Source organism: Leptonychotes weddellii, chromosome 6, assembly GCF_054177405.1.
Source record: "Leptonychotes weddellii isolate Sample4059 chromosome 6, ASM5417740v2, whole genome shotgun sequence".
NCBI classification, from domain to species: domain Eukaryota; kingdom Metazoa; phylum Chordata; class Mammalia; order Carnivora; family Phocidae; genus Leptonychotes; species Leptonychotes weddellii.
Window position 1 is genome coordinate 136,165,550 of NC_138374.1, and position 25,332 is coordinate 136,190,881.

The 25,332-nt window shown below is 62.6% G+C and overlaps 1 protein-coding gene across 7 annotated transcripts; it reads right to left on the reverse strand.

Annotated features, from left to right (window-relative positions):
- Window positions 1–78: 78 nt before the first annotated feature.
- On the reverse strand, window positions 79–19,151 carry PEAR1 (platelet endothelial aggregation receptor 1). 7 transcript variants are annotated; one of them, XM_081825392.1, is made up of 25 exons: window positions 17,222–17,473; window positions 16,932–17,006; window positions 11,993–12,088; window positions 10,551–10,690; window positions 9,791–9,895; window positions 9,366–9,466; window positions 8,584–8,676; window positions 8,103–8,346; window positions 7,298–7,415; window positions 6,996–7,132; window positions 6,712–6,924; window positions 6,281–6,455; window positions 6,086–6,206; window positions 5,192–5,355; window positions 4,995–5,097; window positions 4,715–4,861; window positions 4,400–4,525; window positions 3,396–3,524; window positions 3,168–3,296; window positions 2,804–3,016; window positions 2,517–2,605; window positions 2,271–2,406; window positions 2,053–2,127; window positions 1,717–1,965; window positions 79–1,294 (listed from the first exon to the last, which is right to left on the reverse strand). In XM_081825392.1, exons 4-25 carry the CDS (start codon window positions 10,646–10,648, stop codon window positions 1,143–1,145), a joined length of 3,117 nt encoding a protein of 1,038 aa, XP_081681518.1. In that variant the 5' UTR covers window positions 10,649–10,690; window positions 11,993–12,088; window positions 16,932–17,006; window positions 17,222–17,473; the 3' UTR covers window positions 79–1,142. The 7 variants fall into 7 exon arrangements, with proteins under 7 accessions (XP_081681518.1, XP_081681519.1, XP_081681521.1 ...); XM_081825393.1 differs by lacking the exons at window positions 16,932–17,006; window positions 17,222–17,473 and adding an exon at window positions 19,133–19,151; XM_081825395.1 differs by lacking the exon at window positions 11,993–12,088 and having other exon boundaries at window positions 17,222–17,474.
- Between the last annotated feature and the right edge of the window lie 6,181 nt (window positions 19,152–25,332).

Consider the following 25,332-nt stretch of genomic DNA (forward strand, 5'->3'; position numbering starts at 1 on the left):
TCAGAGCGCGCCGTTCGCCCGCACCTGAGCACCTACTAACACTTAAACCCTGGTACCTTCAGCTCACTCAGCCACTCAGCCTTTTGGGGAACGTTTATTGAGTGCCTACTGTGTGCCAAGGGGAACCAGTGTTGAGTACAATACATGGTAACTGCCTTGGGGGACCCCGCAGTCTGGTGAGGGAGGCAGAGATTAATCAAACGATCACATGAAGAAACAACACATTCCAGAGAGAGCTGGTACCCTGAGGGCCTTCTCCAGGCATCCGGTGAATGCACACAGCTGTTATCCGTGCCAAGCAAGAGGGGCACTTCCATGGAGAGAGGATGTGAAGGACAAACAGCAGTGAACAGGTGAGTGAAAGAGAAGAGGACGGATGTGCAAAGTCCCTGTGGTAGGAAGAAGTGTGGCCGGTAGGACCTGGAGCCCAGGGTGACTGGAACGGAGTGACAGTGAACACAGTTCCAGCTGAGGCTGAAGAGATAGGCCAGGCCAGCAGAGCCCCTAAGGCCTCTGGCAGTTTTGACTCTGGCCCCAGAGCCATGGGGCGCCCAGGAAGACTTTCAGATGGAGGTCAGGTAACCACCTCGTATTCTGAGCAGTTGGTTGGAGCACGTACCAAGTGGATGCAGGGAGGCCAGTGAGGCTATTGCTAGAGTTAACTGGTTTGGGCTGCCTCTCGACTACACAGTGAGTGCCCCAGGACGGGCTGTGGGCCTCGAAGCCCTCTGAAGCTACACACACACACACACACACACACACACACACACACACACACACGGAGCCCAGCCTGGAAGTACACAGAAAAGGAACCCAATGTACATTTTTGACATTAATCTGAAATCAGACTTTTCTAGCAACATTCATCCCACCAGTTTATGCACAAGGGCCCTGGGGCCTTGGGGAGCAGCAGGTTGGAACATGGACGAAAGGGAACGCGGGCTTCCTGCTGACCACGGTGTCCCGCGCTGGAAGCTGGGAGCCAGGCCCTGTCCCCTCCACATTCACTTCCTCTAGTAAACGTGCTCATATTCGCGGTCTGCCGGTCCTCTCCCTGCTCCTGGCAGGGTCCAGCAGGCTCTGTCCCCAACCTCGGGCAGCAAAGAACAGGCATGCTGGTGCCCACATGCCGTCCTGACCCCTCAGCGGTCCTGGCGCCGGAGCGGGGGTGATGGGGGGTGCCGTACTGGAGGCAAGTCATAGTGTCCCGGGATGTGGCTGTTCTTGGGTGAGTCGTAGTGGCCAGGGGGCAGGCCCGGAGGCAGTGGGAGCTGGGAGCCCACAGAGTCTCGGTCTGGGGACAGAGAGGGGACAGGATGGGAGGTGGCTCCTCCCTCCTCTTCCTGACCGCAGCCTCTCCTGCCCACAGCCAGATGGATGTGTGTCCCTCCTCCACTGCCAGTGGCCTCCTCCGAGGCCACCCTGACCTTGTCACCAACCTTGTTCCCCTCTTTTCTAGGTGCCAACTCCACAAGTCAGGTCCTGTGCGACCCCCATTTCAAAGCCTCAGCCCTGTGAGGTAGGCCCACTGCTCACGGGCTCTGAGAGGCAAGGTGATTTCCCAAACATCGTGCCTGGAGTGAGCCAAGTCCGAGCCCACAGTCCATGCTCTTGCCGCCACGCCATGCCACCCCTGCTCTCTCTCCCTCTGACCCTTCCTTCCCCCTCCCTGTCCTGGCCAGCGTCAGCCCTGCCCCAGCGGAGAGGGGGGCTCACCACAGGTCAGAGGGCTGGGCTGTTCGTAGGCGCCACTGTCTCTCTGTGGCTGGGGGCGGCGCCACCTCTGGCTGTCCCAGAGCTGAGCGGGCTGCCTGGGGGGGGACCCGGAGGGAGGGCCTTTCATCTCCACGTAGCTGCTCTCCCGGGGGCTCCCTAGGAGGCTGGGCAGGTCCCGGATGGTGGCGTAGGGGTTTTCGCTGCTCAGGGAAGCCAGGCTGGCCCCCAGCCCCTCCTCAGAGATGGGCCCTAAGGACAGAGGGAGGAAGTCAGGCTCCGTGGGGCCCTGGCTCCTAGCGCCCAGCTCAGCCCGCTCCCTCGCCGCTCTGCCCATGCCTTTGCTAGAGAACGGGCCTGGGCCGCCGCGGCTGCTGCAGCTGGGGCTGTAGCTTCGGTCCAGGCGGCCGCTACCTGAGCAGGAGGGAGAGGAGGGGGGCAGTGCGCGGTCAGGCTCCCACCTCCTCTGGAACTGGAGCCTCCCACGCTCAGATGGAGCGGGATGCCGGGCTGCACACGGCCACCCCCACCCGAGGCCTCGGCCTCCAGGCTCCTACCCCTGTCCAGAGGCCCTGGTGGGGGCTCCCGGCGGTGCTTCCAGTCAGCAGGCAGGGTGCTGTGGTTATCCAGGCCATGCGCACCCCCTGGCCGCTCGGGGACCTGGAGGCTGGCAAACAGCTGACTGCCTGGAACCTAACGGGGGGAGGGGGCGTGGGACAGGGGGAGTAGCATGTCAGGATGGAGCCTCCCAGAGAACCAAGTCTGTGCCCACCCCTCTGCAGCGCCCCCCCGCCGGCACTGACCTTGTTAGGGGGCGGGGGGTTCGGGGAGCACTGTGACAGGGTGTGGTAGCTGGGGTTGGAGTAGTAGTGACTGTAGCTTGGGGGGACATCTGCATGGACAGACACAGGCGCGTGGTGACCTAGCCGGTCAGACAGAGGCCCCGGCCCAGGAGAGCTGCTCTGTCCCAGCAGGTCAGTAACCAGCCTCTCTGACCTCGCCTCTCCCCTCCAGCGCCCCACTTCCCATCTTCCAGGTCCGGAGTGGGGACACAGGAGCCTTGGCCCCCCGCACCCCCAGGCCGGCTCACCTGGCATGACGTACTCGGAGCTGTCCAGGCGCCCGCCGCTGTAGGCCACCGTCAGGTGTTGATGTTCCTTGCCTTTTTGCCAATGGCGGTAGCCAATGAACAGCGCCAGCAGGGCCACCACCAGGGACCCCAGCACTGCGATGCCAATCACTGCCCCCAGCGAGTTATAGGTCACCGGAGAGGTAGGCATCATGGTGAAGGGCTCCTGGTTTCCTAGGGGGACAGGGTGGCCACTCGGCACGTCTTGGTTCTGCTGCTACGCAAGGGGCGCACGCACAGGAGAGGCCCCAGTAGAGAGGCCGGGAGTATGAGGGGTCTGGGTCCTGGTGCCCTGGGGACAACGGGGCCCTAGAGAAGAACTCACCAATCCTGCAGGGGGCACCGCTGTCCTCTGGGGGACACACACAGGCCCCAGTCTCCGGGTGGCACCTCTCTCCAGGACTGCATTGGCATGGCTGGGAGCAGTTGGCTCCGAACGTCCCGGGAGAGCAGCCTGGGAGGGAGGCAAGGAGGCGGGTGGGGCGAGGGGCCAAAAGCTGCAGTCTCCTCCTTGGGCTGGGGGGCGGGGCATGAGTGCCCCTTCTGTGGGTACCTTCCAAGCAGAGGTGTCCCGTCCAGCCTGGGGGGCAGAAACAGCTCCCATCCTGGGGGTGGCAAGTGCCTCCATGGCGACACTGGCAGGGCTGGGCACAGTTGGCTCCCCAGTGTCCTAGAGGGCATGCTGCAGGGGACAAATGGCTGTCTGGCGGGGCAAGGCCGGCCCCCGCTGGACGAATGCCCCGCCCCCAGCCTCACTGAATCTGCTCAGCCTTGGTCTCCCTGGGACACCAAGGTTTTGAACCAGAGCTGCCCACGGATGACTCACAGATGTTTATCACATGCCTAGCTGCCCACTTGAACCTGCGCTTGGTTATCTAATAGCCATATCAAGATGGGGTGCCCAGGGCCAGACAAGCAAAGGGCACCATTACTACCCTGTATTGCTTAGCTCTGGATTCTTTTTTTCTCTTTAACCTAAGACAGAAGTAAGCGTCCATACTATTTGAGGTATAATTTCTGTATGCCTGACATTAGCAAATAATTGTAACGGTAGCCGGCACCGAATTCTGTGGGGACCCTCCACTCCCTCACGCCCCTCGACCGCCGCCCCCGAGCCCGCACCCAGCTTCTTCTGGGTCTCCGCTTCTCATTTTTCCTTTCTAACACTTGCTGTACTTAGTTTTTTGGACTAATCTGTTCCGTGATGTTCTTTATACATTTATGGGGGGAAGAAGCCACATATAAATAAATATAAGTTGAAAACCGCAGAAGCAAAGAAAGAACATGTCCAAAACCAAGCTTAGGGGTCCCCCCATGCCCGGACAATAATGCCCTTCCCAGGCCGCCCTGCAGAGGGGCCAGGGGACTTGTCTTCTGCAAGTCTCGAGCTGCAGCCCGAGCACCTGGGTCATTATATAGTGTCCGTATTCTTTATATAAACTACTGAATCAAAGTGGGCCGAGAGGCTTTCACACGCGGGAGCGGCGGCCCCGAAGCCTCTGGTCCTCAGCCCAGCTCTCAGCACGCATGCGCTCTCGCACACAAGCCGCCACATACGCTGGGAGCAATCGGGGCCTGTCCAGCCGGCCAGGCAGTAGCAGGTCCCGTCCGAGGGGTGGCAGGAGGAGTGGTTGGCACACTTGCAGGGCACACAGCGTTTGCCATAGCGGCCGGGCTGGCAGGCTGGGGGAAAGAGGCCGGTGGTGACTGGGGGCAGGGACCACCCCTCACTCAGCCCTGGACCCCACTAGCTCCCTCCCTCCCTCCTTCCCACTGCAGAAGACACCAAGAGGGGCAGCGGGGGGCTTCTGGCATCTGACATTGCCCTGCACCCTCCTGCTGGTGAGCGGGGGCAAGGAGAGGGAGCCTCACATCTCTGGCAGGAGGGGCCTCGGAATCCGGGGGCGCACACGCAGTTGCCGTTCTCGGGGACGCAGGTGCCCCCATTCTTGCAGGTACAGCTCTTACTACAGTTGGCTCCCCAGAAGCCGTTGGGGCAGGGCAGGTGGCAGCGGGTCCCTGTGGGACAGAGTGTAGGGTGAGCCTGGCCGGCACCCCCCCCCACATCCACAGGGGCTCTTCTGGACACTTCTCCTGTGGAATCCATCCCCCAGCTCTGGGGGGCCTGGGACCGGGACACCTCGATGCTCACCCGTCCAGCCGGCCTGGCACCGGCAGTGTCCACGAACAGGGTCGCAGCCGTCAGAGTGGTCACACTCACAGCGGCTGGCACAGCCTTCACCAAACTGCCCCTTCTTGGAGAGGGAGTGGAGGGCGGGGCAGGCCAGTCAGCTGGGGGGGTCGCTATGACCCGCCCTCCCCTGGGCAGACAGGCTGTTGAGCACTTACCGGGCAGGGGAGCTGGCAGTGGGCCCCGTGCCACCCAGGGGTGCAGGTACAGGCTCCAGTTTGGGGGCTGCAGGCTGCCTCGTGGGCACACTGGCAGCTAGCATTGCAACCAAAGCCCCAGGTTCCGGGCGAGCAGGGCACGGAGCAGTTACCACGCTGCCAACCTGGAAGAGGGGCCCCGCAGAGAGGCATGGGGATCCGGCCCCCCTCCCGAGCAAGCACACACGCGGCATCAGCTGTGCCAGGCTCTGTGCCGCGACCTGGGGGGGGGGGTGCGGGTGCTCGTGGCCCACGCAGGAGGCAAGCATGTACACGGTAACACGCTCGGGGGCTGCCAGTGGTGCACGGCTCCCCTCTGGGACCTGCCTCTCCTGCAGAATGGGGGGGCTTGGCAGCAAACGCAAACGCTTAGAACAAGCCCCAAACCAGGTAACTAAATGCACAGATCATGTGTAAGACTACAGGGAGAAGTGGGGACTGGAGACCGGAGGTGGGTTACACATCACCCGGAGCCAGCCAAATACAACACATCCGTGTCAGAACGCAGCCTAAAGGTTGCCAACGGGCCACCCGGCTGGATCTCAGAAGCCCTTCCTGGCCCTGCCAGTGCGTGGTTCTAGATGACTGAGGGCGAGGGATGCTCGCCCGAGACGTGCCTTCTGACCTGGGCCTTTAAGCACACGTAGGATTTTTGTGGCTGAAGAAAAGCAAAGTGGATTTTCCAGGAAGGAAGTAGCCTGGCTACTTTCCCACCGTCCAGGTGCTGCCTGCGGGCTCCGCCCTCACCCTGCAGCCTCCACCCCGCCCGGGGCCCGCCCCCACCCTTGGGCCCGCCTTCTCTCCCCTGGCCCCGCCCCCAAGTCGCCCCCCCCCCCGGAGGCCCCGCCCCATTACCCTCCTTGCAGACGCAGGCGCCGTCGACCGGCGAGCAGGAGATGGCGTGGTCGCAGGAGCAGCGCGCCTTGCAGTCGACTCCATAGGTGTCGGGGGGGCAGAGGCTGGCGCAGTGCGGGCCCTGAAGGCGGGGGGACTGTGAGGGGGCGGCCCGGCCCCTCCGCCTCGCCCCCCCGGGTCCTCGCCGCGCCTCACCGTGTAGCCGGGCGCGCACCGGCACAGGCCGCTGTCGGGCTGGCACGTGCCGCCGTGGAGACAGAGACAGTGCTCCTGGCAGCCGGGCCCGTGCGTGTCCTGCGGGCAGCTCTCGTTGCAGTGCAGGCCGGCCCAGCCCGGCAGGCACGAGCACTCCCCGCTCATCGGGTGGCAGCTGCGGCGGGAGCGGGCGGCGCCGTCGGACGGGGTCCGCGCGCGCTCCCCGGGCTCCCGGCCCCTCGGCGCGGCGGGCGCGGGGCTTCGCCGAACCGCGGGACCGTTCCGAGCGCGCCCCCCGCCCCCTCCCCCACCCCGAGGCCCCTCCCTCCCTTCTGTGACACCTGTCCCTCCCTCGGGCCGGCCTCCGCGGCTTCAGCACCCAAGTCCTCCCCCACTGGCGTCCGAGCCTTGAGCGCGCTCCCGCGGCACACCTGAGGCTGTGTTCCGGGTCGCAGGTGCAGGGCTCCTGGCAGCTGAGGCCGTAGAGGCCGTCGGGGCAGAGGCGCTCGGTGCAGCGGTCGCCGGTGAAGCCGTGTTCGCACAGACACGCGCCGTTGGCCGGGAAGCAGCGCGCGCCCTGGGCGCAGTCGCACGTCTCGGCACAGTCCTGGCCGAAGCGGCCCACGGGGCACTCCTCACGGCACCTGGGGGCCTGCCCAGTGAGCCTGGCGGCGCCCGTCCCCTCGCCGCTCCCGCCCTCGCCAAAGCCACTCACCGATCCCCCGTGTAGCCCGGAGCACAGCGACACTGGCCAGTGAATCGGTCACACAGGCCACCATTGTGACAGTGGCACTCTTGGGAGCAGTTAGGTCCGTGGAAGCCCTCTGGGCAGGGCAGGGAGCAGATGGTGCCCTGGAGAGGTGGAAGATGGACAGCCCCTCCCCATGGGCACAGGACCCCTTGATACCCCCATACCTCAAACCCCTGCAGGGTCCACAGAGCCCACCCCCTTCACACACATCCTCCTCCCAGCCCCGCAGAGAAGCACCCCATCGGCTCAGGCCCCACCCTTCCTACCATCCAACCAGGTGGGCAGCTGCAGGAGTCCTGGGAGGCCTGGTAGACACCCCCATTGTGGCAGGGATAGGTGCTGGAGCAGAAGCCAACGGTGCCCGGGAGACAGGACATCTCACAGCTGCTGGGCAAAACGGCGAGGTCAGGGTGGGCGCCAGCAGCACCAGCCGCCCCTTTGCCTCCAAGGGCTGGCCCCCTGCCCCCTGGCTCCCTGAGGTCAAGGAGCAAATCCTGACCTCAGAGCTCAGTGTGGCATCCAGTTGTCGGGTGCCACCCGCCTTCCCTGTCGGGGACGGGAGGAGTCAGAAAGGAAAGGTTTCCAGGACCAGACACGGTGGGGACAGCCAGCACCCCAGATGGGGGTGTGCCCCTTCCACTCTGCTCCTGCTGTTGCAGGGGGAGGGGCTGCAACTGCCTGCCAGTTTTTCTGCCCCAGAGGGCTCCCCTCTGGAGCTGCTCTGTGAGGCCCGGTGCATCTCTACCTAGTGCGCCTCCCCCCGCTTGGCCCCGCACCTCCTTTCGACAGGCTTCTCTGGGACCGTGTCAGCCCCACTTTGCGACGCCCGCCCACACACGTGCAGGTTCATCTGCACAGCGAGCCTTCCGGGAGCATGATACTGTTGCCATGTGAGACAGGGAACAGCTCACGACGACTCCGCGATTGGCTCAGGGTTGCTCAACTCGCCAGGGGCAGAGCTGGGACGAGGACCTCGGCCTCTCCGTTCTGTCCCATTTGGGACCAAGTCCGAGTCCCCTCCTATCCCCACGTGTGCCCATGTGGTCCTGTGTCTGCGGCCCCGTTATGCACCTGGGCCCCATTCTCCCTGGGGGGCAGAAGCAGGCTCCGGTCCGGGGGTCACAGGGCGCTCCATGGCACTGGCAGGGTAACTGACAGGCAGGACCGTACTGGCCGGAGGGGCAGGGCTGGAGGCAGCGTGGGGGCTGCAGGCCGGAGGGGCAGAAGCAGGCTCCACTCTTGGGGTCACAGGAGCTGCTGTTCCCGCAGTGGCAGGGCTTGTCACACTGAGGCCCCCACATGCCTGGGGCACATGCTGCAGGATGAGGAGGGGAGAAGGGGGTCACCGGGGGTCTCCCCCTCCCTAACGTCCACTCAGTCCCCGGCTCTGTGTCCCAGCCCGCCCCCCACACCCGTGCCCCGTGCCACACCTCAGAAAAGGCAGCTGGCCGCTGTGGGGCTCTGGGGCGCCTGTCCTAGGGGACTAAGCACCCGTGCGCGGTCAGGAGGCTGCAGCCCCAGTCCCGCGCCCCCGCAGCCGCCCGGCACTCACCACTGGAGCAGTCGCCGCCCCGCCAGCCCTGCGCACACTGGCACCGATCGGGAGCCACACAGTGGCCGTGGACGCACTCCTGGACGCAGAGCGCTGGGCAGAGATGGAGGGAGTGAGGGACGCCTCCCCTGCCCCCACCCACCTTTCCTCCTCCGAAGCCGGACCCTGGGGGCCTGGCCCTCCCGGAGCAGCACTTCTGCCTCGGAGAAGCGGCCACAGAAGACAGGGCCAGCAACTCAGGCCAGAACTTGACAAAGGCTCAGATTCCAGGCTCCCCAGCCCCGCAGTGTGACTTCTCCAAGCACCAGGTTGGGAAAACAGAGAGGGGCTCCTCGGGCGGGACCAGACTTGGCTGTGTGCAGAGAGCGGGCGGCCGGCGGGGAGTGGGTCGGGCTGGGTAGGAGTCTCTATGGGATGAGGGAAGGGGGAGAGAGGCAGAGCAGGCTCCCGTCGGGGGTTTCGGGGCATGGGGGGGCCGGGCAGGAGAGCCTGGGCAGTGACAAGTCAAAGACAGACAGCAACAGAGAGACAGGGATGGGAAGAGACAGAGACTCAGTGACAGAGAGACACGAAGGCAGCCCCGAGACAGACAGACAGAGACAGAGATGCTCACACACAGGGAGAGAAGCGGAGGGAGAAACATGGGGTCAGCCAGGACAGAGGAGGCTAGTGGCAGCTGCTGGGGGAGGGGGCGAGGACAAGCCCGGAGGGGGCAGGGAAGCGGGAGCTGGGCCCTCCCTCTCCCCCTCCCTCTCCCCCTCCCTGGCCCCACCCAGACTCACGGACACAGGTGCCCCGGCTCTCGTAGAAGCCCACACAGCACCGCAGGCGCTTGCGGTGCTCTGTCCTCACCACCTGGCGGTACACCGGCCTGTAGACGACCCTAGGGGACCCCGAAGGTGGCCCTCAGTGCCCCCTGCTGAGGCCGGCCACCCCCACCACCGTGTGGCACCACCCTGTGGCACTGGGGAATCCGGGCAAGGCTCACCACTCCAGGCGGGGTGGGGGGCACAAAAGGAGCATTCCCTCCCTGGCCCCCCAACCCCCCCCCACACACACACACGCACACAGGCCCACACAAGCCCCCCCACCCCTTGAGTGCTTCCTCGGCACTCCAACGTTTCCGAGAAGAGAATGAGGCTGTGGAGGCCCAGGGCCCGTTGAGGCAGCACACAGCCCACGGCGGGGGGGACGGGTGGGCACTCACGTGGGCTGGGGGCAGCTGTGGGGGCTCTCCCAGGGCCGGTCGCAGGGCTCCGAGGGGAGCAGGCTGAAGGGGCGGGAGTGGGACTCCTTGGTGGTGGTGGTGAAGCTGCAGGACAGGGATGGGGCCAGGGCTCAGTGTGGGGGGGAGGCCTGGCTGCCACAGGGCACTCTGGAAGCAGAGGTATGAGGGCTTGGCCATGCTGAGGAATGCTGCCCCAACATGGGGGTTTGCTCCCCCAAGCCTAGGAGGAATGCCTATCCTGGCCCCCTCCATTTGGAGGGGTCCTCCCAGAGTTGGAATATTCCTGGGACACCCCCCATCATTGCCCCCTCCTCGCCCTATTGGACCAGAGCATTCCATTTCTCCCTCCTCCTCCTCCCTACAGGGGAGATTGAGCTAGAATTGATTGCTGGGCCCAGCTGATGGAGATGGGTGAAGCATTTCTGGCCAAACCCCGACCTGGGCCTCGTTCCCCAACCCTGTCCCCTTTGCTCCCCCGGGACCAGGCCCCCTGCTTGCTCCATAGTGAATGGCTCCCACCCTGTGCTCTGTCCTGCAGCCAGCTTCCCACAGGGACCAGGGGACAGGGATGAGGAAGGGACAGGGTCAGAGGTAGCCCATGCAGGGGAGGAGAGAGAGCAGGGGCAGAATCAGGAGGGATGGGAGGGGGGGCTGGGGAGAGGCAGGGAGGCAGGGAAGGAGAGGGAGAGGAGACCCCATAGACAGTAGGGGAGCTGGGGAAGCAGCAAGGGCCCCTTACCTTTCCCAGAAGCTGCAGGTGTTGGGGTCGTTGGGGTTGAGGGCTCCAGCCAGCCCCAGGCCCAGGGCCAGAAGGAGGGAGCACAGAGGGGGCAGCATTGCGAGGCCAGGCGCTGGGGCAGGTGACGGGCCACCGAGTATCTGCAGGGACCAGAAGGGGGTGTGCAGAATACCCGAGGCTGCCGTCGTGGGAGGGCTCTGCTCCCCAAGGTCGCATCCCTGACCAGGTGGCTGTTCCCTCTGCCTGGCCGTCCTCCCTCCGTTCTTCTGAGTCCTCACCTCTTAAAGTCTCCCCGAAGTGACACCTCTCCTTCTCTGCAGACTGCCCCCACCCCTCCCAGCACCATTCTCTCACACAGGGCCCAGGGCCTCCAGAGGCGGGGCTCCTGCCCTGGATCTCTGAGCCCCGGCCAGCCCCTGCCCAGGGCACAGGGACGCTGGTGTGGAGGTGGGAAGCTGGAGCCAGTGGGGAAGTCATGCGGGAGGCCCACCAGGGCTCCGCTGGAGGAAGAATTTCCAGGCACAGCAGCCTGTCATGGAACCGGCCACTCGAAGGGGAGCTTCCTGTCACTGCATGCATGCAGGCGGAGGCCAAAACCCCTCTGATGCAGCTGGGGGCCGGCGGCTAAGAGGGCTGGGAGTAGGGCCGGTCCGGGTGACCTTGAAGGAGGCCCCTCCTAACCACTGGTGTCTGGTGCATGTCCATGGGCTTCCGGGAGCCGACAGTGCCCGGCCAGAGAGGACACATTAGGAGCCTGAAATCACGCTCGCTCGGGGGATTATTGACACCAGGGACACTGCCAAACACCACAAACCAGGGACAACCCCATCCCCACCCCACCAGCAGCGCACCACTGCCCCCAAGTCCCAGGGCTACGGCCCCCAGGCCGGCCTCAGATGTAAGCAGCCCCCAGCTCCCTCCGACCACCGCCTCAGCCATCTGAAAGCAGCTCCTCTCAGCCTCTTCCTCCGCCCTGGCCTCGCCCAGGCGGGTGGGGAGCCGGTCAGGACCTCAGCAGGGCTCAGGAGGGGCTGAGCTCCTGCGTACCCACCCCCGCAGTACGAGTCAGATTGTGTTCCATGCTCCTAAAACTTGCCCTGCCTCCCGGCTCCCTGCCTCCCTGAGGCGCCCACATCTGCTTATAATTTTCCCTGAGAAGAGAGAAAGGTCGCGGTTGCTGGCCCCTTCCCCCCCTGAGTATCTCTGGAATGCCTGCTGCCTGGCCCCACCCCACGCCCCCCACCCACACACTCCCAGGGTCCCCCAGCCGCTCTCAGCCCTCCAAGTCGAGGGAGAGAGATGCGCCCCGACTTAACCCCATGTCACCCTGTGCTGCCCCCCTGCGGGATGACCGGTGGCCCTGTCACAGCTCCCCCAGGGCACTCGTCCACCACTGGCCTCCTTGGTGCTCCTCCCCCACCCTCAGTCCTCGGGGCACTCACCAGGCACCCTGTGGTCTGAGAAACTCGCAGGAGCCGGGGTAGGGCCTGGGGGGCCTGGCAGTGTCCTGGGGGATCCCAGCGCTCAGGATATGGAGCCTGAAAACAGGAAATCAAGCCTGGCTGGCGTGTGCGTGTGTGGGGGAGGGCAGCAGGGAGTGGGGTCATGGGCTCCCTGCTCCCCAACCCTGAACTCAGAGGGTGGGATGCAGGGGACAGGGCCAGCGGCTTGTCTCCTGAGCTGAGCACACAGGCCCCGTCTGAAGGGGTGAGGGGGAGACTCAGCCTGTCCTCAGAGAGCCAGGCCTCAGTCATGAATGTCTGTCCCGGGGGGCAAACCCCCCACCGCAACCTCTGCATCCCCCCCATCCCCCTCCCAAACAGACTTGGCTCCTTTTGCCACCATCCCCAAACTATCCCCTCCACCCCTGCCCTGCACGGGCCACCTTCCCAGGTCCAGGCCTGCCTCCAGGGCCCACCTTGTGGGCTCCCAGGTGACCTCGTCCCCGCGGGGCCTCCCTTGGCTGCGCCCTGGCAGGATCCTGAGCCTTCACACACCTCCCACCTCCACCCTGTGTTCACACTGCCCTCTGCCTGGGCCCTCAGCTGTCATCAGACTGGGGCTCGGTCTGAAGGGATCCAGATCCAGATCGCCACCCTGCACCCCCCTCTCCTGGACCCATGTCCCCAGAGCGTGAGGCTGTGGGGGGCACACACCCCACAGCAGGAAGGACCTGAGACAGGGCCAGGGGCCTTCACATCAGCCCCTCCCACCAGTCACTGCCCCCCAAACCAACGTCTAGAGGAAATGGTTCACCTGGGGGCTTCAGGAGGTGGGCAGGGGAGCGTTAGGAGGGCTCCAACCCCCATCCCAGGGTTGACCTTGATAACGGGTGATCAGGGGCTGGAGGGGTGGGGAGATTCTCCTTTCCCAAAGGGCCTCGGGCTCCCAGAGTACACAGGGGGCCCAGTGGGTCAGGAGCAGGGCTGGAAGTGGGGTCGGTGAGACCAGTGGGTGGTCCGCAGGGAGGGGAGAGGTGGAGAGGTGGGATGAGGATCCCAACAGGGAGGGGCAGTGTTTGGCCTGGCCGACCTCAGCCCCTGAGGAGGGGGACCCCAGGCCAGACCAGGAGCCCAGAGCCCCAGCCTGGCCCCCCAGCTTGTCTCCATCTGAGACTTTGTCCCCTACGGGCTGGGGACCCTGAGGCCCTGGTCCTGTCCCTCCCCAACACCCCCAGGCCCACCAGCACCGGGGCCCACATGCCTACACTCCCCCCCCACCCCGGTTTTAAATCAGCAGCTCTGGCTCCCAATCCGCACTCACAGAGGGCGCCCCAATCCCCCTCACCGTAGGCTCCTGCCTGACACCTTCCCTTCCAAGAACGCTCAGGTGGCCCAGGCATCCTTTACTGTGTGGAGGAAGGTGGGGAGCCGCGCCATTTCCCAGGTCTCATGTCAGGCTGCCCTCGGTCCCCCACGGGAGGCAGCAGTGTTTGACAGGTGAGAGCACTGGCAGGAGTAAGCACCCTGCCCCGGGCCACAGAGCCCGCCGGGATCCAAACCCAGACTGCTGGCACGAGGTCCCGGTGGTTCCCATCAATGCAGCCCAGGCGGGGAATCCCAGGGGCTTTGCATCTCTCTGTAACAGTCTCAGTTATGCAGAGGGGGAGCCGGAAGGGGGCGGACAGGAGAAGGGGGGGCCGCCACAGAACACACCAGAGGCGTGGGAACGGGGATATGTTTGCAGTCAAGAATGAGTGGAGCTTCTCTCCTCCACCTCGAGATGCAAGGCAGCTGGGCCCCTGGCCAGGCCCCGAGTCGCCAGGCCGGAGTGGAGCACGGCCTCCCCCAGCCCTGCCCCGGGGGCCTCCAGGCCCACACGCAGCTGGCCCCAGCCCTTCTTCCGCTCAGCCTGATTCCCTTCGGTGGGGAGCCCCTGTTCTTCCGCGGCCCCAGCCCCCTTAGCAGGAGGGAAAAGAGTCTGGGTCTTCGGGAGGGGGCAGAGCTCCTGGTGGACAGGAGGTGATCATCGTTTTGGAAGGAGGCAGAGAGCAGGAGGGCCTTCCCCGCCGGCTCCCCTCCCCAACTCTTCTCTGGGAGGGGGACAGCGGAGGACAGCCTCTGAGCTGGGCAACGAATCACAGTTCTCAGCCCCCCTCTGTAAAAGGGGGTGCTAGCAGCAGAGCTGTCCCGCACATCAATACAGGAGTTAATACAGATGAAGAGCTGCGAGATCCCTAACATGCTCAATTCACGTTCGCGTCTCCCCACCTCCCGCACCCTGTCCCCATCCCCACTGCCCTTGGCACTGTCATACCCTTTGGGTATTAATTCCAAGAAAAGCTGTGTCTTGGTTTTTTCTGAAGAACCCCCAGGATGATCCGGGAATGGGGCCTTAGCTGCTGACACAGAGGAGGGAAATGGGGGTGGGAGGGGGCCAGCCCCCCCACAAAACCTGATCCCTCAGAATGATGGGCTGCCCGCCAGGTACATCTTCAAGCCAAAGCAGGTTGCTGAGACAGGACGCCTGGCTTCTGCCGCCCCCAGCCCCCAGCCTGAGCGCCAATCCCTGGCGCCCCCAGCCCCTTCTCCCATCTCTCTGTGTCCCCCTCCCGTCGCAGAGTCCAGAGGTCCTAGTACTTAACAAGCTGTGTGACCTCAGGCATGTCACCTGAGCCCTGTAAGCCTCGATTCCCCTCTGTAAAATGGGAGAGTGGCCCCCACAGCTCGCGGGGTGCAGTGGGGGTTGAACCGCTAGGGCCGGTAACCACCCTGGAGCAGAGCCTCAGACCAGAAGCTGCTCTGCAGTGTGCGGGGGCAGAGACAGAACCCCCCAAGTTCTAGGCTCTTGGCCTCTTCCTTTTGTTTTTGTTTTGTTCCTCATCAAAAACTCTCTGCTTTCTGGCAACTGGGGGACTCAGTCGGTGGAGCGTCCGACTGGGCTCAGGTCACGATCTCACAGTCGTGAGCTCGAGCCCCATGTTAGGCTCACGCTCGGCGCAGAGTCAGCCTCAGATGCTTTCTCCCTCTTCCTCTGCCCCTCTTCTCTCTCTCAAGTAAGTAAGAATAAATAAAGTCCTTAAAAAAAAAAAACCTCTCTGCTTTCTGCCTTTTTTGTCTTCATCAGTTTCTTGGTCTGTGTCTTTCTGCCTCTCTCCTTCCTTTCCTTTTTTTTTTTTTTAATTTATTTATCTGTTTTGAGAGAGAGAGAGCAGGGCGAGGAGCAGAGGGAGAGAATCTCCAACAGACTCCATGCTGGGCGCAGAGTCCGACATAGGGCTCCATCTCCTGGCCCCTGAGATCATGACCTGAGCCAAAATCAAGAGTCGACACGACCGACTGAGCCACCCAGGCGCCCCTCTTCTTCCTTTCCTCTATCACGGCTGTGCAGTGTGTTCTCTGCACAAGGGCATCCACCCTCGGTGTGCAGCGGAAGCTCACCAAGCCATGTGTCTTAGCTTAGCCACGGGGGCCTGGCCCCGGGTCTACCTCCCTTGTCTGTGTCTGTTTCTCTGTGCCCTTTCCAAGCCCATCTTAGCCATGGAGACAGGATCACTTAGTCCTCCCCACTCAGCAGTGGGACCCCGGTCTGCCGCCTCCCCACACAGGGATGCACCCCGGCCCCCGTGCCACTGAGTCTCCACGTGTCCATGCTTGCACACACAGGCACAGAGCCCCGCCTACATCCAGCCAGGCCGCCAGGCACTCCAGCCTTGTCTGCTGGATGGAGGGACAGGAAGCCTGTGTGCTGGCCAGAGGCTGGGCGGGAAGAGGGCAGGGGTGAGGGGCCGGCCTTGTGTTCTCTGTGGCTCAGGAAACAGAAGCTAGAGGGTCCTCAGTCCGACCTGTTTACTCATCAGGAAACAGGGAAACTGCGGGGATTCTGATTCACCGAACGTCTATCGCGTGCCTCCTGGAGGACGGCGCCAATGCCAGGCCCGGCCCGCCATGGCCACGGCCACGGCCTGCATGTGCCGCCGTCTGCCGCCCTCAGTCCCGGGAGGGCCACAGAGGTCTCAGGAAAGCGACTTGCCCGGGGCCAACTGGTGGTCAGCGGCAGCAGCGGGATGAGAATCAGGTTCAAAGAATAAAGCACTGGGTGGAGGGGAACCCCCAGACGACACAGGCCGGGAGGGACTCCCCTTCTGGCCCCCCGCTCCCTGCCACGCCCAGATACCCTCAGAAAGGGCCACTCCTCTCTGGTCACCGCTGCTGTCTGACGCCCTCTGTGGCTCCCCACACCACCACCACAGGAAAGGGCACCAGGAGCCAGGCCGGCCAGCAGCCCACCCTCCCAGCCCCTTCCAGGACGCCGCCCCTGGGGCCGCACACTTGCCGCATTCCTCCCGGCCTGAGTGCCGGCCTGCAGGCCCCCGTGGCCCAGAGGGGCCCTGGGCTGTTCTCCCTGGGGGCCAGCTCCAACACCTCCCCAGACCCCAGCCAAAGGGTCAGCACCCGTGTCCCTCCTCTGGGGGCATGTGGGGCCGACCTAGGCCAAGCCAGGAGTCCACAGCCCGTGGAAGCCTTGGGGTCTGCTGGCCTGGCTGGGGCCGGTGTTGGGACTGCAGGTTTGTGCTCTGGCTTCCCCAGCAGGCTGGGCACCCTCCATCCGTTCCTCTCCGAGGCCATGAGCAGGCTGGGTGCCTGCGCCATGACCATTATGCCTTTATCAAGGTTAGTCTTCCCCACTGGAACGGAGCTCTGTGGGCTCAGGGTGCTTTCCTGCCTTCCTCACCTTCCTCGCTACTGTCTCCGGCCCCGGCCAGCAGGGCATGCAGGGATGCCCGGCCCCCAGGACGTGGCCTACCCCCCCACCTCGGCCCCTCAGGCAGCAGCACTGGGCCCTCAAACCCAGGACTGGCAAGACGCCGGAAACTGGGGGAGTTCATAGAGAGCCTCCACCCTTATAGAGTGAAAGGCGGCCCCAGACTGCCCTCCTGACCTCCAGCAGGCATTCCTCCAGCAGCCTCTGAGTTCCTAACGGATGAGCGCACAGTCCTGCAAGGCTCTGAGTCACCTGGGGAGGAGGAGGTGTGCCCTCACGGCCTGCACCCTTATCCCGGGCCTCGGGCCTGGGACGCCGCCCCCTCCCTGGCCACCCACACGCTTCCCCCGAAATCAGAGGCACTGGGCCCCTGATGCCCTATGGGGGGGTGGGAGACAGAGAGAGGGGAGGGGACCCAGGAGGCCCCATGTTGCAGAGCCCCCCACATGCCGGTTCCCTCTAGAGACCTCTGTCTTGGCTCGCGTGGGAGAGCTGTATCTCCAGCCCTCGTTAAATGTGGGCCAGATGATTTCTGCTCATTCTCTCCGCAGTCCTGAAAAGTAGGTGCTATTGTGCTTCCCATTCTATAGATAAAGAAATATCCCAGAGAAGGTAAACAATCTGCCCCACAGGTCACACAGCCAGGTGAGGGCAGAGCAGGGATGGGGACCCGGAAGCCTGTGCTAACCCTTTACATCCTCCCCCACCCCACGCCCACCCCCATCTTCCCTCTGGTCTTCGGACTCCCCACTCTCCTCTGTCTCCACCCCTTTCTGTTCTTTCCCTGGGTCGCTGCTCTGTTTTCCGAAGTCTGCCCTTTCTTCCCTCCGGCTCTTGTTTGCAATGTCACTGTCTCTGTTCTCTTATCTCTCTTTATATCTCCATCTTTGTCTTTCTCTCTCCTTCCTGGTCTCCCCTTCCTCCTGCTGGCCTCTCCGTGCCCGATTATGTGCGAGGCATGGTGCCAACACCCTCCCGAGCTAGGACTTTGGGGCTAGGACTTCGGGGCTAGGACTTCGGGGCTAAGACTTCAGGGCTAAGACTTCGGGGCTAGGATTGGGGCTAGGACGGTGGGGCTAGGACTTCGGGGCTGAGACTTCAGGGCTAGAATGGCCGGGCCCTCCTGCGTCCAGGGAGGCTCTTTCTCAGTGTTTCCCAGGCCACGCCAAGGAGAGGCTGGAGAGCACAGCAGCGGCTGCCCTGCCAGACCCCAGCAGCCTGACCCCAGCACCCTCCCCAGCAGCTTGGGGTGGGGGGCAGGCAGACAGCAGTGCAGTGACCTCTGTCTGCCTAGAAAGCCAGTTTCCTCTTCTGGGAAAGTCTGATAGGGAATGGGGTAGGGGAGTGAAGAAAGATGTCAGCCCTGGGTTTCACATCCCAGTGAGGAGAGGGGGCCAGAGAGGTGAGCCTGGCCTCCCATCCAGCTCCTAGGCGCAGGCAAGGAGGCTGGGTAGACGTGGGGGGCTTCAGACGTGGGAGAGGCGCAGCAGGGGACCGGGGACAGGAGGGCTGCCCCCACACTGGCTCACATGCAAATGCACACAGGCACTAGAGTGTGGAGGGGTGGGCTGGGGTTCAGGGAAGAGCCCCCTGGCCGCACCATCCCCCTGCCCAGGCCCAGCTGAGAGCTGACCCCTTGCCCAGTCCTGCCTGGAGCAGACGTCTGGCCGAGCCTGGGATCGGCCTGGGAACCTCGGGCCACCACAAGCTGTTCCCATCCCTGGGGACTGGGGTCACAGCCCAGCCCCGGGAGGGGCCACTCATGCAAGGTCAGGACAGGAGATCGAGGATCCAGCACGGAGGCCAGAGATGGGTAGGGCTGAGGGGTGGCCTTATGAGAGCCCCGGCTCCTGGGGCTGGCCACCCCCACCCCAGCCTTGCCACCGCAAATGATCTGCCCCCCCCCAAGGCTTTCTGCTGATGCCGACGCGGGAGACCTGTGGCCAACTTCTCGCGCTCAAAACTGGCAAAGCCAGGGGCGCCAAGGAGCTGACACCTGGCCCCATCCCTAGCGCTCCTGCCGGGTCAGGTCAGGTCTTAGCACCCGCAGCAGTAGCAATAGCCCTGAGCAGGCGCTGTGCTAAGAGGAGACAAGTTTTTGTTCCCCGGAGCCTCCAACAACCCCATGGGCAGGCACTATGCTCTATGAGTCCCCTCTTAGAAAGAGCGACTGAGGCTCAGAGGACCCACGGCCAGGAAGGGGCAGAGTGGAGGTTCGAACTCAAGCGGCCTTGATTCCAGAGTGGGCGCTCTCAAGGCTCCCCTCAGCCTAGTAGAGGACCTGGTACCCGGCTCTCCGGCCGCCCTCCCTCCGCGCCCCCCGCGCCACAAGTCGCTCCGGGGGCCTCGGGAAGAGGCCTCATTTGCATGCCACTTACGTGCTGTCCCCCGGAGAGGGCCACCCCAGTGCCCTCGGCCCCTCCGCTGCCCCCACCCTCACGCAGGAGAACCCCCCATCCGCAGCCCTTCCCCGGGGCAGAGGGGGCGCGGGGCGCGCGGGGGCGCGCAGTCACTCACCTGCCTCGGACCCGGGCTGTCGCTGGCCTCGGGTGGGGACCGCCCGGAGGCCAGGAGGGGACGGCGGGGCGGTGGGACGGCGGGGAGGCGGGGCGTGTGGCCCGCGGGGCGGGGCGGGGCAGGAAGGGGGCGGGCCCTCGGGCCCCAGCGGGGCAGGAAGTGTGGAGGGGGCACCAGGGAGGACGCGGGAGCTGGGGGAGCCGGGGAAGGGGGCTATGGGCGCCCGGGGAGGGAGATGCCGGGGGAAGGGGACGCTGGGGGCCTGGGGACTCCGGGGAAGGGTGATTGGGGGAGCCGGGGGCTGGGGTCGCCGGGGGAGGGGGGCTGGGGACGGCTGGAGAGGGGGACGCCGGAGGAGGGAGGCGTTGGGAGGCTGAGGGCGCCGGGAGCCGGAGGGAGGTGTTGGGGTGGCAGCCTGCCCTGGAGCGGGGAGGGTGGGGAAGGGGGGTCCCCGGAGCCGGGACCCTCTTGGTTCCCCAGCAGCAGCAGGGCCCCGGGTTGCTCCGCCTCCCGCGCCTCAGCCTTCCAGTCTGCAAAGTGGGGCTGTGACGGGGGCCAAAGAGCCCGTCTGCGGCGGGCACCTTCCCTGGGCGGTCCGGCGACCGCGGGACCCGAGGCGGGCCGCGGCCCAATGTCCCCTCCTCCGCTCCGGCCAGAGGAGCCCCGGACCCGCGGCGACCCTGGGCCCAGCCTCCACCCCTGCCCGGAGCCCGCCTGCTGCCGGGCGCCACCTGGCGGCCACAGCGCGCACCCGCGCCCCACTCTTGGGGCCTGGGACTGCAAGGTCTCTGAGCGGACACAGACCATTTTTGTGACGAGTACCATTTGCTTTCATCCTCGCTAGCCCTTCAGGTGGACTGCGTCATTGAATCCTTTTTTTTTTTTAAGATTTTTTATTTATTTATTTAACAGAGAGAGACACAGCGAGAGAGGGAACACAAGCAGGGGGAGTGGGAGAGGGAGAAGCAGGCTTCCCACCGAGCAGGGAGCCCGATGCGGGGCTCGATCCCAGGACCCCGGGATCATGACCCGAGCCGAAGGCAGGAATCCTTAACTCGAGATCGGTTTCATTTACAGGATGAGACGGCTGTCCCGCGCGGTTAGGATGCCACTAAGTGGCTTTGCAGTGGTCTGGGCTCCCGCCCCAGGTTGCACCGCCTGCCACAAAAAAAAAAGCTACAATAGTTCAGAAAGAGCAAGGCAGGAACACTCCTCCTTGGAGATTTTTTAAATCAACTTTACTGAGGTATGACTGACAAACCATAAAAAACATATCCACTTAAAAATGTACTGTTCGATGACACTTTTTAAGATTTTTAAAATTATGGCAAAATCTACATAACAAAATTTACCATTTTAACCATTTTAAAGTGTACAGTTCGGTGACATAAATCATCCATATTGTGCAACCACCATCCATCTCCATGACGTTTTCATCACCCCAAACTCGAACTCTGTCCCCATTAAATGCTAACTCCCCACTCCTCCTCTTCCCCCAGCCCCCGGTCACCTCTATTCTACTCTGTGTCTATGGATTCGACTACTCCTGGTACGTGGCAAAAGTGGAATCATACAATAGTTGTCTTTTTGTGTCTGGTTTATTCACTTGGTTTGATGTCTTAGTTTGATGAGTTTTGACAAATGTGTTATCCCGTGTAACCACCACTTCAATCAAAATAGCTTTTTAAAAGTAAGCTCTACCCGCAAAGTGGGGCTCAAATTCACCACCCCGAGATCAAGCGTTACATGCTCCATGGACTGAGCTAGCCGGGTGCCCCAGTCGACATAATTTTTAAAAATTTTTCTGGGGCACCTGGGTGGCTCAGTTGGTTAAGCAACTGCCTTCGGCTCAGGTCATGATCCTGGAGTCCCTGGATCGAGTCCCGCATCGGGCTCCCTGCTCGGCAGGGAGCCTGCTTCTCCCTCTGACCCTCCCCCCTCTCATGTGCTCTCTCTCTCTCTCATTCTGTCTCAAATAAATAAATAAATAAAAGAAATACAATTTATTTAAAAAAAAATTTTTTTTTCTGTACCTGCCAGGTCCCTGGGTGGCTCAGTCAATTAGGCATCTGACTCTTGATTTCGGCTCAGGTCATCGTCTCCAGTCGACTCCAGATTCTCTCTCCCTCTACCGCCCCCCCCACTCTAAAGTAAATAAATCTTTTTAAATTCTTCTGTCCCCCAAAATTTCCCTCGTACCCCTTTGCAAATAATGCCCCACGCCCACCCCCAGCTCTGTGAAATCTCTAATCTGATTTCTGTTACTGTAGAATTGTTTGTTCTACGATTTTGTATAAATGGACTCATGCCATACTTACTTATGTCTGGCTTCTTTCACTCACCATAAGGGTTTTGGGTAGCTCATTGCTCCTTGTCACTGAGTGGCATCCCACTGTATGGATAGTCCACAATTTGCCTTATCTTTACGCGCCACTGGATGGGACCTGCTGTTTCGTTTCCAGTTTTGAGCTACTGTGACTAAAGGTACTCTGAACGTTTGTGTACAAGTTTTGTGTGAACGTGTTTTCGTTTATCATGGTAGCTTTTTCTAAAGTAAGCTCTACCCCCAGTGTGGGGCTCGAACCCATGACCCCGCGATGGGGAGTCGCACACTCTGAGCCAGCCAGGCGCCCCTGTCCCGGTAGCTTCTTTGGAGTGGGATCGTGGGGTTTAACAATGATGAATCTGTTATGTATTCTGGCTTCGAGTCCTTTATCAACAACATGTCTTGCGCATAGTTTCTACCTGAGAGGCTCCTATCTGAGGGAGACCAGCAAGTGCTTAGTGTGGTGCTTCGGGGAGGTGTGGGTGGGGAGAGCACGCTGGCAGGTGCAGCTTACCTGGCGCAAGGAAGGACGCGAGACAAGTTTGCGGGTGGCAGACCAAAAGTCTCCAGCAGGGGGCAGCAGAAACCAGCGCACAGCTCCGGGCCCGGAGGCCCAAGATCATAGAGTTCAGCACGCCCGAGGCCAGAGGGGCCTTGAAAGTCTTCCGATGCAGCGCCTTCTAGGGGCCAAGGGGGGAACCTGCGCTCCGCCCTTCACCTGCGCGGTGTTCTCTTCCCTCCATGTTCAGGTTCAGCGCGAGGGCGCTTTCTCGGGGACCCTGTCCAGCCTCTACCTCCCTCCCCACTCTTGCATATGAACGTTAAACTTGTCTCACCTAGGCTGAGTGTTCTTTTTTTTCCCCAAGATTTTTAAAAATTTATTCATTTGGGAGACTGAGAGCAAGAGCCTGAGCCGGGGGAGCGGCAGCCGGAGAGGGAGAAGCGACTCCCCGCCAAGCAGGGAGCCCGATGCGGGGCTCGATCCCAGGACTCCGGGATCATGACCTGAGCTGAAGGCAGACGCTTAACGACTGAGCCCCTAGCCTGAGTGTTTCAAGGACTGGGGACAGGCCGAAATGGCCTTTATGATCCGGAGCCTGGCACGGAGTAAGCGCTCATGAACATCCGCGCGAGGGTCTGCGTGCAAGGCTCCTCCAGCTTTCTGGGCCCCACCTCCGCCTCCGGGGCCCAGCCCTGTGGCTGGAAGGATGAAGGTTCTCCTCTTGCCTCCCAAGAGGGGTCAAGGGGGTCCAAGGCCCTCATTCTTTTCTTCTTTTTAAGTTAGTCTCTATGCCCAAGGTGGGGCCCGACCTCACAACCTGGAGATCAAGGGCTGCCGCGGCTCCTTCATTCTTTTGTTCAACAGGCACTGGTCTTGTGCTTACCTGGTGCCCGGGATGCAGAGGAAACGACCATGATGATGATGATGGTGATGGCGGGTACTTTTATTGGACAGACCCTACTGACTCACAGGCACTCGCCTAAGACCTTTATATTTAATAACTTATTTAGGCAAGAAATAAAGTTCCCCGGTTCTCAAGAGCTCACATGCTAGTTGGGGACACTATTATTCATTCGTGGAACAAAGATTTGTTGAGCACCTACTGTGTGCAGGCATGGGGAGCTACAGCTGTGAACAAAATAGAGAAAAATCTCTGCCTAAACATGGAGGGGACAAATGAAGCTTGCAGCCTAGTGATGGGGCTGGGGGAGAGACGAGAGATCCGTAAAATCGTGATGCATTCCATGATCTCGGTGCCGTCATAAACAAATAGAGGCCAAGAACACAGGGGAGGGGGGTGGGAGTGCTGGGGGTCCTGGTTTTGGAAAGGGGGTCAGGGAAGGCCTCATTGAAAAGGTAACCTCCAGGTGAAGACCTAGAGGAGATGAAAGAGGGACCCACGCAGCTCTCTGCAGGGAGGAGGGCATTCCAGGCTGTGGGAAGAGCAGGTACCAAGGCCCTGAGGCCAGAGCACATGCCACATTCAGAGACCAGCTAGGCGACTGGAACAGAGAGGGTGTCAGGGGAGTGGATGGGTCAAACCCCACAGGGCCTTGTTGGCTGCGCTGGAGTTTGTTCTAGGAGATAGGGAACCACTAGGGGATTTTGAGCAGAGGAGGGTCACGATCCAATTCAAGCTTTAAAAGAATAACTGGGGGTTGAGTTGGCTGTGGGGAGCACATTGGAAGCAGGGAGAGTAGGAGGAGGCCACCGCTCTGACCCAGGGGCGTGGTGCGGTGGGTGGCTCAGAACCCAGGACAGTGCTCCGGGGGGAGGGGGGAAGCTGGGGGGCGCAGAGCATGAGTGCCTCTTCCCTCTGGGATGGGAAGGGGTTGCGGGGAGTCCTAGAGGTAGCTGCGTTGAGGGACTCGGAGAGGGCTGGAGAAAGTGCCCTGATGCCGCAACCAGCTGAGCACACAGTGCCCCTCAGCAGACGCACACCCCAGAGGCACAGACGCGGTGGCCAGCAGGGTAGGGCAGGGGCGGGCAGTGGGAACCTCAAGGGAAAGCCCAGAAGGACAGAGCCTCCTTGCTGCTCCCCAAGCCTGTCTAGGTGCTTGGCCATGGTGCCCATGATGCTGGCCAGCATGGCCCACTCACAGGGGTCGTGCCCCCTGATCCCTCCCTTGCCCTCCTGGGTCTTCGGGTGTGGGTAAGGGACCCTGGAAAAGGAGCTACAACCCCCACTGCACACCTTCTGGCCTGGCACCCCGTCCCTGCCTCAGGCTCCCAGGTCCCTGCCCGTGGTGGTCCCGGCCCTGAATCTGCCCACAGGCCCCACCCCCCCACCCCTCTCAGCCCTGCCCACTCCAGTCCCCATCCCTCACCCCTCCACTGGAGCTGTAATCACAGCTCAGCCCAGACCCCCTCCTGTGAATAATTGGGGCTGATTTAGGGGCTATCAGGGGAGAGGGGGGGCTAATGGAGTTGGTGGGGGGCTGCCCTGGTGATGAGAGAGGTATGAGAGGCAATTAGCAGGGCCGGCAGCCTCAGGAATCACCTAATGCACCAGCGGGCAGTAAGGGCTCGGAAGGGGTTGGGGAGTGGACTTGGACTTGGGGAGGGATCCTGGCCCTCCATCAGGATGCCCACAGGAGGTCGGAGGACAGATAGGAGGGACTTCCAGCAAAACAAGAAAAGGGGGGGCCCTATGGAGAGGGAGGGAAGCTGATGGGTTGAGTCAGGAGCTCCCAGTCCCCCACAGCCCCCCACTCCCCAGTGTCTCACACACACACACACACACACACACACACACACTGCCCCAGCTGAATGCCATCCCTCGCTGGGGACCGGCTCCTGATTAATACCAACATTAGCCCTGAACACTCTCCCCTCCTGGCCTCGCTGCCATTAATTACCTCCTCTCCCAGCCCAGCAGAGGGGAAGCCAGCTCCTCTGGGGCAAAAAGAATGCATCTGACCCCCTGCCCAACAAGCCACTCCTGCCCCTCCCCTGGGCTTCTGGCTTCGGGCTCCGGGCTTCGGGCTCCGGAAGGGAAAGCGAAGGAGAAGAGAGGCCAGGAGTCCTGAGGAAGGAAGGGAGGGAGAGTGTCCCTCGGTCCCCAGCACACCCGCACCCACACCTGCACCCCCTCTCTGAGGCCCTCACCCCTGCAAGCCTTGCTGCAACTGGACCCCAGATGGTCGGCCAGGGGCTGCAAAACCTGGACGAGGTGGGCAGCCAGACCCCCGAGCCCCTTCCCCTGCCTGCATCCTTCCTGATTCCGCCTCGAG